Raw genomic sequence first — 14,815 nt, 5'->3', positions numbered from 1 at the left:
GTGCATGTGCACGTGCTCTGTTGCTTGTGCAGCTTTTGTGTGGGGCTCCCTTTTCCTGTGCATGAGTGTACGTCTCTGGTTGAGAGAGTGGGAGGTAGTGGGGGAGGGAAGATTGGTGATCCATCCTTATGTCCATCCTTTTGTGAGCTGCCCTGTACCCTGGGCTTGCTCGGTGCGTGGAGAGGGGCCCAGATCACAGTCATCCTTGATCTGGCTATATTGAGTCTGTTCTCTGGCCTCAGATCCAGGTATTTGAAGATGGAGCAGATACTACTTCCCCAGAGACACCTGATTCTTCTGCCTCAAAGGTCCTCAAAAGAGGTAACAGCCACCCAGTTAAGTTGCCTTCCCACATCCAGGAGTCCCCAGGACTTCTCCCCAGAATACAGGGCCACAGTGGTTCCTGAGATTTTTCCATCACCGCCATATTCCCTTGTTATGTCTTTTCTACCTCACCACGATGGACTCTGCCCCCACCCCTCTATACAAACACACACTTTGTTTCTGCTTGCTTTCTACAGAGGGAACAGACTCAACTGCAAAGACCAGCAAACTGGTGAGTGGTTGGGGGTGGGAGTGGAGAGTAAGAGAAAGAGGGAAAGGAGAAAGAGGAGGGAGACCACTGCTAGGCAGGTAGAAATAGTAGGTGAGTAAACGGAGTTAAGCCTTCTAGTCTCCAACCTCCCTGAGAAGGAAGCTTTCTGGTTATGAGTTGCTGCTTTAGGGGTAAAGGTGGTAGCAAGGAAGAACTGTTAGGGCCCAGAAGTTTAGGGTCATGGGGCCAAGGCTAGGGATGATAGGAAAGACATGTCTGACCCTAGTAGTGTTGTTGCCAGCTTCCTACCTTTTGGTACCCAAGGCTTCCAGGATCTTAAAGTTCGGAGGGTAGGGGTAAGGTGAGAGCTAGAAGAAGAAGGAGCTCTCCTGTTCACAAGTGAATGGTAAGGGCTACTGCTGCCTGTTTTAGGCTGCATGCCGAGGGCCCGTTTTAATTCTCCTCCACTGCTCTGCGCAGGGTGTGTGAGGTGGGGATTCAGACCCTCCAGCTTCTTTGGGTCAGGATGTAGACATCCTGGAAACTGATCCTTGAGGGACCCCTCATCTCACTTACCCAGGAGTTGGCAGTGACCTGACTCTCCCCTTTACCTGTGTATACCTGAGTTGGTCTTAACACCCCCACCCAGGATGTCTGGCCAGCTAGCACACTGTGATGTCTGTTCTCTAACTCTGCCCTTTCCTACTCCTCATGCAGCGGGGACTGAAGCCTAAGAAGGTGGCGTGTTTACTATTTGTGCCTGGGTGGCTGAGGGCCAGGAGCCCCCTCCCCAGCTGTCCTGCATGTCCTTGGGCTGCTGCATGCATGTTTGTGTGACCTTGGGGCTGGGATGGCCAGAGGAAATGGTGGCCTTGGCTTTCAGGTTCCTTTGAGGGGTGCAAGGACATCAGGCTCAGTGTCCAGGCTCAGGTGGCACTTATTAGAGATGACCTCTGCACCTCCTTGTCCCCTTCCCCACTGCCTTAGCACTTCTAGTCAGAGACTCCAAGCATTTCGACTGTAAATGTAAAGCAGCAGCATGGAGTAGGGAATTTACTGGGTTACACTGGGTTTTCAGTCTGAGTTTGGGGGCAGTGGAAGGAAACACTGGGAGGTTGGGAGTGGAGAAAGTACCAAATGAGATGACTGGGCAAGGAGGCAGGAGGCCAGGGAGCAGAGCACAGGAAGAACAGTCCTGAGTTGGAAAGCCTAAGAGGCTGTGTGTTTGTTTCTATACGGGCGCTAGCCATGGATGCCCACCCTCGCTCTGCTCTCCATCAGTCTTTCCCTGCCTCTTCCTGCCTCTGGTGCTGTGCTTGAGGCCCAGCTCCCACCCTTGGCAGCCTTCCATCAGCCGTCATTGTGTGGGACTCAACTGGGCCACCCCCAGACTCTTTTTAAACTCTTAAGTCACTGCCTTGACCACTTCCTCACACCAGCCCCTGCCTTGGGCCTGTGCCCAAGCTGTCTCTGATCTGCATGTGCCTGTCGTCTGACCTGTATGTCCCGTGCCACATGTATGGTTTTGTGATTTCCTTGTCGCCAGTTGTCTCAGGCCCCTCTGACCTGCATGGAGAGCTACTGGATTGGGGCAGTGGGTGGGGAGAGGAAAACATCTTTTCAACTCCTGGTTGTTGATGGGTCCTCACTCTGGAGTCTTGCCATGGAAGAGACCACATTCTGGTACTTGCTTTGAGGTCCTGGCTCAGGTGGGAGTGGGGATGTAAGAAGAAATATAATGCTCTAAAGGATGCTGAACCCATTACAAGGTTATAGAAACTTGGCGTCTTCCCTGGATTCTTGTCTCCTGGTTGGGGCTCCCAGTCTTGCCTCAGGCCTCTGAATAGAGAAGAGCACGGACCTGCAGTCTGATATCCATGGAGGAGTTCTCGCCACAGGCGGACCTGAGCCTGGGCGGGGCCTGAGCTATGTCCGGAAGCAGGGGTTTTGGCAGCTGCCTCGGGAAGTGTGGCAAAGCCCGGCCTAGGCTGCCTGTGCTGGGATACAGGGCCTTCTTTGCTCGCGTGCAAAGTGCTGGTCAAATAGTCAAGTCCCCAGCAAGGTCTTCCTCTCCAGTGGTTCTCTCACAGCAGATCATTTAGCCCAGGGCTGTGCTCTCACCACCTGGGGGGAACAGGGAGCTAGCACCAGAACCTTAAAAGGAACTTTGAGGAGGAGAGCAGAAGAGAACCCAGATGTCGCTGCAAGGTGCCTGGGCCCTTCTGGAAGGTCTTTAGAGACAGGCTTTAATCTGCCAGCAACCAGGGGAGGTTTGGGAGAGGAGCCAAACACTGTCATTAGAGCTGCTGCTGAATGTTCCCCAGGGTTTCTTAGTGTCATTGTGTGCCCCTCAGAGCGGATGCTGTCACAGGAGGGGTATTCTGGGTGCGTGTGCCTCATGAGAGACCAACGGTCAGGGCGTTGTCCGTGTGTATGAGACAAGTGGAGTTGATGGGGCTGTGGGCAGAGGGGAGTGTATGAGAGAGGCTGGTGGAGCAGTGAGGCTCCGTGGCCCTGCCCAGTCATGCCCTGGCCCTGGAGAGTACCATTTCTGGGATGGCCCCTAGCCCAGTTTCTTGGAGCAGACTCTTGGGGATTGGGGGTGGGAGGGAAGGGTAGGAGGAGTCAGAACCTGTTCTATGGAGGAAGAAGCAGGGCGGGTTCTGCGCAGGACTTTGTCCAGTCATGTGGAGGAGGAGGAGCCAGCAGAGCCCGGCGGTTGCTAGGTGACCGAGGAGCAGTGGCTCCACCCCCACGGTTCAGAGGAGGGTGGGTGCATGACGTCAGGTGGAGCTGGTGCTGCGGCCACTGAGGCTGCCATCAGCCTTAGCTGGTGAACTGGGCCGGGCGCCTCTCCGGTGCCTGCCGGAGCCTGGCTGTCCCACTGCGCACCTGCGGGGGGCTTCTGCGTCTGAGCCACAGCCGTTTGCGGGCTGAGCAGCCGGCCTGCCGGGAAGCTGAGGCTGCATTGTTGGGATTTGATGCACTAATCTCCTGTCTCCGCCGCCTTTTCCTCTGTTCGGTCTCTTTCCCTCCCTCCCTTCGTCTGTCCTTCCTCTGTGTGTTTGTCCATCCTCCTCTGTCCCTCCTTCTCTTTCCTTTCCTGGCTTTCTTTGGTTTTCTGCAATGATGAGACAGGCGCCGACAGCCCGAAAGGTACTCTTGCTTGCTCTGGTCCTGCTGCCGGGTTGCCAGGGCGATGGTGGCAGCAGGCTCCTGGGGTGGGGGTGGGGGCTGATTGACTTCATCTGTCTACCTGGTTGGGGGAGGAGGGTGGGGATGAAGGTGGGGGCCAGGGAGAGGTGTGTGTCACTGCCATGCCCCACACCCTGGGCATTTGCTCCCTGCTCTGGGCTCTGACTGTGTATTCTGGTCTTGTACCCAGTGGCCTCACAGCCTTGGGCTTTAGTCAGCTTTTGCTGCAAACTGGCTATGGGAGTTTCCTGTGAGAGGATGTGGGGAAGCAGGTCCCAGTGTCTTCATGCCTCTAGCAGGCCGACCTCACCCTTATTCTTTGCTAGGATGCCTCTCGGTTGTACTCCCAGCATCCCTTCTCCACCAGGGTTTGTATTAAAGGGCTTTTCCAGGGTGGGATGGGGACCCTAGAATAGTTTTTGACCCACAGCTATGGAAGCTTATCTCAGGGTAGGAGGGGTGGGGTTTGATCTCCTTGGACTCAGTGTCTCCTAGAGGTAGAGTCCAAGCCAAATCTGTTTTTGCTGGTTTGCTGTAAGATACTGAGTAGCAGGAACACAATTTGGAACTTGGGATTAATCATCTATTTTTGTTTAGGGCACTAGTTTCTCAATGCTGCTGCCCACCCCCATGTCCTTTCTTGCAGCTTGGGTGGGGTTACTTTGCTGAGCTCTGGGCTTCTGGTTAATGCAGTATTCATGGACCTGACACCTGAGCCCTCTGCCCTAGGGATGGGGACTGCTGCAGGATCTGGTCCTGGGGGAGGGGATAGGGTAGGGAGGACAGCAGCGCTGTTTTGCCTAGGGGGCCTGAGCCCCCCTGCTGGGGTTATATCACTCACTTCTGGGCTTCTAGCATCACTCTGCGCATATGTTATTTGTAGGGGGTCTTCTGTGGAGTCTGGCACTTGGAGGAAGGGGCTGACCTGGGAAAGTCCTTGGGAGTGGTGGGTGGGCGGGGCCTCTGGCTCTGGGCTGGAGTGTAAGAAGGACCGTCTCCAGGGACCTCCACCAGCTGCTGCCTTTGGTCTTCTGTGGCTCAGCCTAGGAGATGGGGATTTCTGGGATTTTCAGGGTGTTTGAAGGCATGAGATCTGCAAGGGTTGGGCATAAGTGGGGCAAGCAACAAATGGGGAATAGGATTCTGAGGTCCTGGAGTAGAAACAAGGTGATTGACTGGAGGGAAAAGGGGATGGGGTGGGGATGGGAGTGGGGAGGCAGTTAAGTGTAACCCCATTCCTGGTACTTCTTCTGCTCTCATTGCTGTCCCTTCTGCTGTCTGTCTTTCTGCCATTATCCTTTCTTTCCTGACTACTCCTCCTCCTCTGGCTCCTGTTGCCTGTCCAGACCACAACTCGGCGGCCCAAGGTGAGAAAAAAAAAAGGCCTCTGTACAAGCCACTGAGTATGGACTCACATTTCAGGCATGTGCATGTGTGTGGGCATGTGTGTGAACAAGTTAAAGGTGGTCGCAGTGCATCCTGGGTCTTCTTTTTCAGAGGAGTGAGGGGACTGAGGGTGGTGACAAGCCTCTCCTGGGAAAATGACTTCTGGCTCTTAGGAGGTTGTCTGAGCCAGTAGCCTGAGTGCAGAAGAGAAACAAGAATGGTTGTGGTCAATCAGGGCTAGCTTTCTTGAAGAAGGGCATTTTGACTAGTTTTTTGATGCATGACTGGGGGCGGAAGTTGGAAGAAAGGCAAAGAACAACTTGGCAGTGTCAGTGTCAGGGGATAAGGACCTGGGGTTATCTGTGGGTAGCATGTGATCTCTGAGTGTCAGCCCATCAGGAGAGCTTCAGGTCTCCATACTGCAAGGGAGAGCACTGGGCAGGCCTGTCTGCTCCAGGGCCTGGGGCTTCAGGGAACTCTGCCCCAGCCCCATGGTTAGAGCCCCTTTGTCTTGGGGGAGGGAGATGACAGAAAGTCGGCTGTACTGACCATGTTTCAAGGGGGAGCCTAGGAGTACAACTTCCACTTTGGCCCTTTTACCTGAAAGGTCCCTAAAGTGGATCAAGGGAGGGAGAATTAGCTCAATTCCCAAAGAGTGGGATGCAGAGCTTGATACCCCCACTTTTAGCCCAGCCTTCTCTGGGAACGTGAAAGTTAGAGAACAAACTCCAATTTGTTCTTTTGCTCTGGGAATGACATTGAGGCACTTTTTCTTCCTGGGGGAGGAGAGTACAAGCCCAGAACAACGACAGAACTGGGAGTATTAAGAAATTGCTAGAATGATCACAACTGGGTCACAGAGGGGAGGTCTGGGGAGTAAGGGATTCTGCTCTAAGGGGGTAGTGCCAGAGCTGGGAGGAATATGGGGTCAGTGCCAAGGGAGAAGCATTATAATCTTATGTCTTCTATCACTTCCTCCCTCTCTCCTCTGCCCGCCTCCTGCCTCCCCCATCCTTTGTCACTGTCTCTGACTCTGTGTCATTTTTCCTCTCCCCTTCACTCTGCTTCTCTGTTCTCACTGTGCTTTGATACTCTCTCACTGCCTTTTTCCTTTTCTGTCTCCTTCCCTTGGCGGATTCTCATATTCTGTCTTTCTCACCACCCATGTTCTTTTTCTGGCCTTCCTCTGCCCTCTCTGAATAGCCCACCCGCCCAGCCAGTACTGGGGTGGCTGGGGCCAGTAGCTCCCTGGGCCCCTCTGGCTCAGCATCAGCAGGTGAGCTAAGCAGCAGTGAGCCCAGCACCCCAGCTCAGACTCCGCTGGCAGCACCCATCATCCCCACACCGGCTCTCACCTCTCCTGGAGCGGCTCCCCCACTGCCTTCCCCCTCCAAGGTAAGGACTGGGGTTGGAGTGAAGAAGAACCAAGACATAGGGGGGCCTGTGACCCCAGGCAGGATCTTAGAAATTTTCCAGGGTTGAGGGAGACCCAGAATTTGGCTCTGAAGGGTGGGGATGTAGAGTATGGTTCTGCCGTTCACTCAGCTACCCTTTCTTTTCTGCCTTTCTTCCACATTTTCCCCTTATGCACCCGTCCTTTCTCACATGCTCATAGGCCACTTTTGCTTTTGACCCTGGGGCCGGAATGATGTTTGCATACATTCCTGTCCTTTTGCTCCAGCTCAGCCTTGGTGTGGAGGAGGGGGAGGCTATGCACCTACTGAGAGGTCTCTCCTTTGCAGGAGGAGGAGGGGCTGAGGGCCCAGGTGCGGGACCTGGAGGAGAAACTGGAGACCCTGCGGTTGAAACGGGCAGAAGACAAGGCAAAACTAAAAGAGCTGGAGAAACATAAGATCCAGCTGGAGCAGGTGCAAGAATGGAAGAGCAAGATGCAGGAGCAGCAGGCGGACCTGCAGCGACGCCTCAAGGAGGCGCGGAAGGTGGGACTTGGGGGGAACAAGGGAGCTGAGTTGCTTAGGACCCAAGCCAGTGCACTGGACACTAGGCCAGAGCCTGGAATAGCCTGTGCAAAAGGGTGCATGAGGCGTGTCTCTGCTTGCACTCCCACCAACCTCCACCCCTCAGGAAGCCAAGGAGGCACTGGAGGCGAAGGAGCGGTACATGGAGGAGATGGCTGACACTGCCGATGCCATCGAGATGGCCACCCTGGACAAGGAGATGGCTGAAGAGCGGGCTGAGTCCCTGCAGCAGGAGGTGGAGGCGTTGAAGGAACGTGTGGATGAGCTCACCACTGACTTAGAGATCCTCAAAGCGGAGATTGAAGAGAAGGGTAAGGGGCCAGGAGCTGCTGGGGGCCACACGGTGGGGTTGGAACCATGTCTGAAAGTGTTCATGGTCTTCCCCAGGCTCAGACGGGGCAGCGTCCAGTTACCAGCTCAAGCAGCTCGAGGAGCAGAACGCCCGCCTGAAGGACGCCCTAGTGAGGTAGGGTCCCCTCCCTGCTTGGCTCCTAGGCTCACTCTCCTGTCTCTAGATGTATTAGAGTGGCCACCGCCAGTGACTTGGACACACTTTCTCCCTTCTCCCTTCCCTGCTTCCCCGCAGGATGCGGGATCTTTCTTCCTCAGAGAAGCAGGAGCATGTGAAACTCCAGAAGCTCATGGAAAAGAAGAACCAAGAGCTGGAGGTTGTGAGGCAGCAGCGGGAGCGTCTGCAGGAGGAGCTAAACCAGGCAGAGAGCACCATCGATGAGCTCAAGGAGCAGGTCAGGGGAGCCCAGGCCCTGGCCCAGGGGACCCCTCTCCTCTGAGGTTGGTGTCGCCTCTTTCTAGGTACCTTTTAGAAGCCCTTCTCCCTGTTCCCTCCCTGTAACGCAGGTGGACGCTGCTCTGGGTGCTGAGGAGATGGTGGAAATGCTAACAGACCGGAACCTGAATCTAGAGGAGAAAGTGCGAGAGTTGAGAGAGACCGTGGGGGACTTGGTAAGAGGATAGACCCCTGACTTCCCACCCTGATGGAGGGTATTTGGAAGGCACTTGCTAAAAGAGGGACTGGCATGACTCCTGACCTTTGAGCAGGCTGTGTGGTGAGTGGCCCCACCCTGACCTGCTATCCTGACTCTGCCTTTCCTTTGCCCTGCTGCCTTGTGGCGTCCCAGGAAGCGATGAATGAGATGAACGATGAGCTGCAGGAGAATGCTCGAGAGACGGAACTGGAGCTGCGGGAGCAGCTGGACATGGCGGGTGCGCGGGTCCGGGAGGCCCAGAAGCGTGTGGAGGCAGCTCAGGAGACGGTCGCAGACTACCAGCAAACCATAAAGAAGTACCGCCAGCTGACCGCCCACCTTCAGGTGCCCGTGTACCCCCTGCTGTCCACGCGTAGTCACCCTGGGCTCCCTCGTGACCCAGCTGTGCCTCATCGTCTGTTTCTCCTCCCAGGACGTGAATCGTGAACTGACCAACCAGCAAGAAGCATCTGTGGAGAGGCAGCAGCAGCCACCCCCGGAGACTTTTGACTTCAAAATCAAGTTTGCTGAGACTAAGGCTCATGCCAAGGTCAGGACAGCGGTTGGGCCAGAGAGTGGGGAGTGTTGGGGATCCAGCCTGGGTGTGGCTGTAGGCTGATCTGGATTTCATGTGGCTGGAGGAGAGGGGATGCTTTGCTTGGTGGTCTGGAAGCCTCTTGGCCCAGGCTTGTCCCAAAAGTAGGGGACCTGGTGGAACGAGGCATGTTAGTTCCAACTCTCTCTCCAGCCTGGCTGAGAGCCCACCTACCTGTCCGCCTCACAGGCAATTGAGATGGAATTGAGGCAGATGGAGGTGGCCCAGGCCAACCGGCACATGTCCCTGCTGACAGCCTTCATGCCCGACAGCTTCCTTCGGCCGGGTGGGGACCATGACTGCGTCCTGGTGCTGCTGCTCATGCCTCGTCTCATTTGCAAGGTATGACCGGTCAGTCTAATCACATGTTCAACAGGAAGACTGTTGAGCTTGCTGTGTAGCAGGCCTGGAGGATGCCGAGTGAAGATCGCAGTCGGCGTCCCTGCTCACAGAGAGTTGATCATGTAGTGGAGGAAGGTAGTCAACCAAGTCGCAGGTGGATGTGTATTACAGACGCTGGGTTGTGACGGGCAGGTGGCTTCTCTGAAACAGCACCGTTGGGGCTCTGATTAGGTGGAAGGGTGGCACTGGAGGAAGAACATTTGAACTGAGACCCAGAAGATGATTAGGAGCTAGTTGGGGGATAACCGTCAGGATAGAATTCAGGTAAAAGGGTGGCAGAAGCAGTAGCTTTAAGGCAGGAAAGAGCTCGGTCCCACTGGTTCACTACTCTTTCTTCTCCACATCCCAAATCCTCACAACCGCCAATAATCACAGCATTATCCGTTCCCTAGGTGAGCCTCCCTCCCTATCTAAGAGCTATTTCTGCTTTCCTCCTCTGTGTGTCTATATGTGTGTCTCTTCCCCCCCCCCCCCCCCGCCCCGCCCCACCTAGTTGCTTAGTTTGTGTCCTGTGTTCCCGAGTCTGTGTTCTCCATCCTCTGCTCTGAGCCCCAGGTCCCCGATGCTTCTTCCCACAGGCAGAGCTGATCCGGAAGCAGGCCCAGGAGAAGTTTGAACTAAGTGAAAACTGTTCGGAGCGGCCCGGGCTCCGAGGAGCTGCAGGGGAGCAGCTGAGCTTTGCTGCTGGGCTGGTGTACTCGCTGAGTCTGTTGCAGGCCACACTCCACCGCTATGAGCAGTGAGTGACCCCCTGGCCCCTGGTCTGGGACCACAGGGCCAAGACTGGGTGGAACTGAGATTGCCTGGCAGGCCTTGGCCTCAGAGAATCGTTCTCTGGTCTCTAGCGCCCTCTCTCAGTGCAACGTGGACGTGTATAAGAAGGTCGGCAGTCTCTACCCTGAAATGAGTGCCCATGAGCGCTCCTTGGATTTCCTCATTGAGCTGTTACACAAGGATCAGCTGGACGAGACTGTCAACGTAGAGCCTCTCACCAAGGCCATCAAATACTACCAGGTCGGCGGCGAGAATTCGGCTTGGCACAGCAGGGAGGGAAGGTTTCTCCTGCTGGGGCTGTTGCCAGTGTGGCTGAGGTTGTGGGTCCTAGGCCAGCTGCTTAAGGCTTGGCTTGCTCCTAAAGGAGCTTGCCTGAGGATGCAGTGCTTTGGGGTCTCAGATTCTCTTACACCTCCAGAGTCCTAGGATGACCGGTGCTCAAGTTGCAGTTTGGGAAGAATTCTCTATCCTTCCAAGGTCTAAAGGCTGTCTCTCTGTCATTTCTCCTCAGCATCTGTATAGTATCCATCTTGCCGAACAGCCCGAGGACAGTACCATGCAGCTGGCTGACCACATTAAGGTGAGGTGTCCGGGCCAGTGGTTGAGCCCCCTGTAAAGATCAGCAGTGGAGGACATCAGGTCAAGAGATCTGACCCTCAAGGGGTGTCCCATAAGACTGGAACAGTCAGATCAGGGAAGGCGGAGAACCGACATCTTTGTTGGTGGAGGGTGGGGACTATTTAGAAATGGCGGTGGGGGAGAAGGGCTCTGTTGGGGGCTGACAACCACAGGCATCTTTCCTTACAGTTCACCCAGAGTGCCCTGGACTGCATGAGCGTGGAGGTGGGACGGCTGCGTGCCTTCTTGCAGGTGAGAGCACAGCCAGATCTCTTTGACCTCCTCTTCCTCATTAATCCCCACCTCCTCACCTCCAGCCCTGATGCTGTGTTGGTTCCCCATCTATTTCCTGTTCCCTGAGTAGGGTGGCCAGGAGGCTTCAGATATTGCCCTCCTACTCCGGGACCTGGAAACATCATGCAGTGACATCCGCCAGTTCTGCAAGAAGATCCGAAGGCGAATGCCAGGGACAGATGCTCCTGGGATCCCAGCTGCACTGGCCTTTGGACCACAGGTTTAGGGCAGCGAAGGGGGAAGGAAAGGAAGCTGAGTAGAACCAGGAGGGGCCTAGAGTGCTGCGATCTGCCTCTGGTCAGGGAACAAGAATGGTCTTGAGGTAGCGGGGAGCTGTGGCGTGGGACCCAGGGTGGGCTCCTGACTCTGGACTGTCGCACAGGTGTCGGACACGCTCCTAGACTGCAGGAAACACTTGACGTGGGTGGTGGCCGTGCTGCAGGAGGTGGCAGCTGCTGCTGCCCAGCTCATTGCCCCGCTGGCAGAGAATGAGGGACTGCCTGTAGCTGCCCTGGAGGAGCTGGCTTTCAAAGCAAGCGAGCAGGTGGGCCTGGACGGCTGGGTGGAGGTGGTGGTGATGGAGTCATGTGGCCAGTATGGGATTTTCACTGCTTCCCTTGCTCCTGCAGATCTACGGGACCCCCTCCAGCAGCCCCTATGAGTGTCTGCGCCAGTCAAGCAACATTCTCATCAGTACCATGAACAAACTGGCCACAGCCATGCAGGAGGGCGAGTATGATGCAGAGCGGCCCCCCAGCAAGGTGGGCAGGGAACTCTTTAGAGGGGCTCGAGGATCCCAGAGGAGCTGGACTTACAGAGCTACTGCTGGTTGTGGGAGGGCTGGGAGGCAGGAGGAGGGAATCCGGAGAGCACCACCCTGCTTGGAAGGCAAGGCTTTCCCTATACCCAGCTCTCTCTGGAAGGGGGACTTTGGTGACTTCCTCTCTCCATCCCTGCCTTCTGCTCCCACCTGACCCCTAGCCTCCTCCAGTTGAGCTGAGGGCTGCAGCCCTTCGTGCGGAGATCACCGATGCTGAAGGCCTTGGCTTGAAGCTTGAAGATAGAGAGACAGTTATCAAGGAGTTGAAGAAGTCACTGAAAATCAAGGTGAGGGTGTAGTGTAGGCTCGGGATCTGGAGGGCCAGGAAATATTGCTGAGGTATAGGATAGCACTGGGTGTTGGGGGTCTCCTGGGGCTGAGACTGGTTGGGGGTTAAGGGAAGAAGTGGCACCTGTGATTAGTAGGGGAGCACCTATGGGCTCTTAGGAGCTTTCTAGCTCGTGGTCTGTCCCAGGTTCCTGGGGCCCATGAGAGGATTTAAGGGAACCAGACACTCTCTGCCCTTGTCCAGGGGGAGGAGCTGAGTGAGGCCAATGTGCGACTGAGTCTCCTGGAGAAGAAGCTGGACAGTGCTGCCAAGGATGCAGACGAGCGCATCGAGAAAGTCCAGACTCGGCTGGAGGAGACGCAGGCACTGCTGCGGAAGAAGGAGAAGTCAGGCGCCTTCCCTGGGTCCCTGGTTACTCCCCTCCTCCTTCCTGCCAGCTGCTGTCCCTCCTAACCCATCCCCTCCCCGGGGCCTCTCAGAGGGAGACCCCTTCCGGGGAACAGATGCCATTTTGCTTCCCCATTGCCAAGCCCACTGTGTCATCCCAGCAGAGCATGTGCTGCACCTGGCTCGTCACCAGCAGGGGTACTCTCAGGACCTGTCAGGCCTGAGAAGTGGGGGAGGGGGCTCTGGGGGAGGGACACTGCCCAAGCACAGATTTTCTTTCACAGAGAGTTTGAGGAAACGATGGACGCACTCCAGGCTGACATTGACCAGCTAGAGGCAGAGAAGGCAGAGCTAAAGCAGCGGCTGAGCAGCCAGTCGAAGCGCACGATCGAGGGGCTCCGGGGGCCCCCTCCCTCGGGTATTGCTACCCTGGTCTCTGGCATTGCTGGTGGTGAGTGTAGTGGGATAGGCAGTGTTGGCCCAGATGAGATTGAATGGTTTCCCTCCTGTCCTTGCCCCAGTTTGACTTCTGCCCCCCGCTTACTGGATGTTCAGCCAGGAATGTGTTCGCCCAGTTTCGCTCTGTGAGAGCTTTTTTACCAAGTTTTTACTTCTCCTGAAGATATGCACAGAGTCCCCCTGATCAAGGTGGGGCATTACCAGCTTGTCAGTGGAGCTCAGAATTACAACACCAGTTAGACTCTAGCAGATGTCCCTTTTGGGTCTGGCCTTCCTGTGCCAGCCCTATATCCCAGAGGGTCATCAGCCTGCAGCAGATTAGACTAACTCTGCTGCTGTATCCAGCCATGTCTGATGCTTGCTCTTGATTGCTCCTTTGCTTGCACTTTGTATTTCTCCCTACTGAGTTCATGTGACTTTACCCTGTGGTGTGGTTGTCTCTTCCATTGCTGAGTTCTCCCAGTTCCACTTGGGGCTTGTGTTCTGACCTCTGCCTGATCTCTAGTGTGGTCAGGGCTCCTTACCTGGAGTTTTTCTAGTTCTGAGGCCCAGTCTCCCCACTTTTCCTGGACCAAGGAGGTGGTCACTGCCATGTTAGTTCTCGTCTGCTCTGTAGTTTTTCAGTTTCTTTCTTACCTCCAGAAGACAGACTTCTTGCCCTGAAGCCCTCAGGATCTCTGGAGCTCCACTGCTATGCCTGTCTTGTCAGTTGGCCTCACCTAGGGTCTTGTTCTCATCAAAACCCCCCTCGCTGGTGCCTCTTGTTCTTGGTTGGTGACCGAGTACTTGTTGGCTTTGGACTCATTGGTACAGTTGGCTGCTGTTCTTTGGCCAAGGGGTCTCCAGATTTACCACGTTGTGTTCTCATAGCACAGGCTTTCTAAACAGATATTGGTTCGATTCATGAAACTTCCCACCAAAAAAGAGCGTTTTTCACCCCAGCACAATGGGGAACCTGAGGAGGAGGGAATGCGGCTGCACCTTTAACTTCAGCTTTGCTGCTGCAGAATACCAAGGGTGCAGACGTCTTGGGGTCTCGGGAGTGTTCCCTCTGCCCTTCTTGGAGATGGAGTGTGAGGCAGGGAGCAGGAACACCTCCTGCCCCAAGTGCTTCCTCCAGCATGCACCCCCACTGCCACTCTTCCTCACACTTCGCCCCTCTTTCACACATATTTGCTCTTCCTCCAGCGCGGAGGGCAGGGGCAGGGTCTTGTTAGGGGGGAGTGATGGTTAGGAAAGGGTTTTCTTGTAGGTCATGTCCAGGATTCCTCTAGTGTGGCCCCTTAGCCCCCAAATCATCTAACTCCTCTCTCCTCTCTTCCTGCTCCCCCATGGGCTATCCCGAGCACAGAAGAACAGCAGCGAGGTAGAGAGCCACCTCGGCGAGGGGTTATCAGGGTTGTGGGAAGTGGGTCTGGGGGAGCAGGGTAAAGACTCCCCCCTTGGGAGCAACCAGGAGTGGAGGTGGGAGTGGATAAGAAAGGGGATGAGCAGGGTTGGGGCCCATCTTCCACCCTCTGCGCTTGCGGCTGATGACATTTGTCTTGGTACACACAGGCGGTGCACCTGGGCAGGCTCCAGGGTCTGTGCCAGGCCCCGGGCTGGTGAAGGACTCACCACTGCTGCTTCAGCAGATCTCGGCCATGAGGCTGCACATCTCCCAGCTCCAGCATGAGAATAGCATCCTCAAGGTGAGGGCGTCACAGGAAGGACTGGGGCGCAGGTGGAGTCTACCTGCCCCACTGATGATAGATGGCAGGGCCTTCTATCATCTCTTACCACCATTCCTCTTCTTTCCCCCACAGGGAGCCCAGATGAAGGCATCTTTAGCAGCCCTGCCCCCTCTGCATGTGGCAAAGCTCTCCCCCTCACCTCACGAGGGCCCTGACAGTGAGCTAGCAGCTGGTGCGCTGTATCGTAAGACCAGCCAGCTGTTGGAGACATTGAATCAACTGAGCACACACACCCACGTAGTAGATATCACTCGTTCCAGCCCTGGTATGGACCCACCAACCCCTGAGATGTATAACATACCGCCTTTCTTTACCCCAGGGATGTAACCCCTACCCAGGCAGCTGCCGTACCGTAGAGGCTCT

General features: G+C 55.7%; 1 protein-coding gene across 10 annotated transcripts in view; it reads left to right on the top strand.

Moving 5' to 3' along the window:
- DCTN1 (dynactin subunit 1) overlaps positions 1-14,815 on the top strand; it is a 29,710-nt gene that overhangs the window by 12,904 nt on the left and 1,991 nt on the right. For 3 of the 10 annotated variants that reach the window (XM_034659384.1, XM_034659385.1, XM_019802015.2), the window contains exons 3-29: positions 243-321; positions 522-556; positions 1,253-1,273; positions 3,674-3,691; positions 5,077-5,097; positions 6,320-6,511; positions 6,859-7,056; positions 7,202-7,406; positions 7,483-7,561; positions 7,682-7,841; positions 7,954-8,058; positions 8,235-8,426; positions 8,515-8,631; positions 8,866-9,018; positions 9,657-9,817; positions 9,924-10,092; positions 10,364-10,432; positions 10,660-10,722; positions 10,835-10,984; positions 11,147-11,308; positions 11,394-11,525; positions 11,746-11,871; positions 12,117-12,259; positions 12,545-12,711; positions 14,071-14,085; positions 14,277-14,410; positions 14,525-14,717. In XM_034659384.1, coding sequence (XP_034515275.1) covers positions 243-321; positions 522-556; positions 1,253-1,273; positions 3,674-3,691; positions 5,077-5,097; positions 6,320-6,511; positions 6,859-7,056; positions 7,202-7,406; positions 7,483-7,561; positions 7,682-7,841; positions 7,954-8,058; positions 8,235-8,426; positions 8,515-8,631; positions 8,866-9,018; positions 9,657-9,817; positions 9,924-10,092; positions 10,364-10,432; positions 10,660-10,722; positions 10,835-10,984; positions 11,147-11,308; positions 11,394-11,525; positions 11,746-11,871; positions 12,117-12,259; positions 12,545-12,711; positions 14,071-14,085; positions 14,277-14,410; positions 14,525-14,717 — 3,259 coding nt within the window. Of the gene's footprint in view, positions 1-242; positions 322-521; positions 557-1,252; positions 1,274-3,168; positions 3,692-5,076; positions 5,098-6,319; positions 6,512-6,858; positions 7,057-7,201; positions 7,407-7,482; positions 7,562-7,681; positions 7,842-7,953; positions 8,059-8,234; positions 8,427-8,514; positions 8,632-8,865; positions 9,019-9,656; positions 9,818-9,923; positions 10,093-10,363; positions 10,433-10,659; positions 10,723-10,834; positions 10,985-11,146; positions 11,309-11,393; positions 11,526-11,745; positions 11,872-12,116; positions 12,260-12,544; positions 12,712-14,070; positions 14,086-14,276; positions 14,411-14,524; positions 14,718-14,815 lie in introns of those variants that run through there. The other 7 variants (XM_034659381.1, XM_034659383.1, XM_034659380.1 and 4 more) reach the window with 7 other exon arrangements.

This window comes from Ailuropoda melanoleuca, chromosome 4 (assembly GCF_002007445.2).
Source record: "Ailuropoda melanoleuca isolate Jingjing chromosome 4, ASM200744v2, whole genome shotgun sequence".
Lineage (NCBI taxonomy): Eukaryota > Metazoa > Chordata > Mammalia > Carnivora > Ursidae > Ailuropoda > Ailuropoda melanoleuca.
Note: the sequence above shows the minus strand (reverse complement) of the source record. Positions and strands in the feature narration are given on the sequence as shown.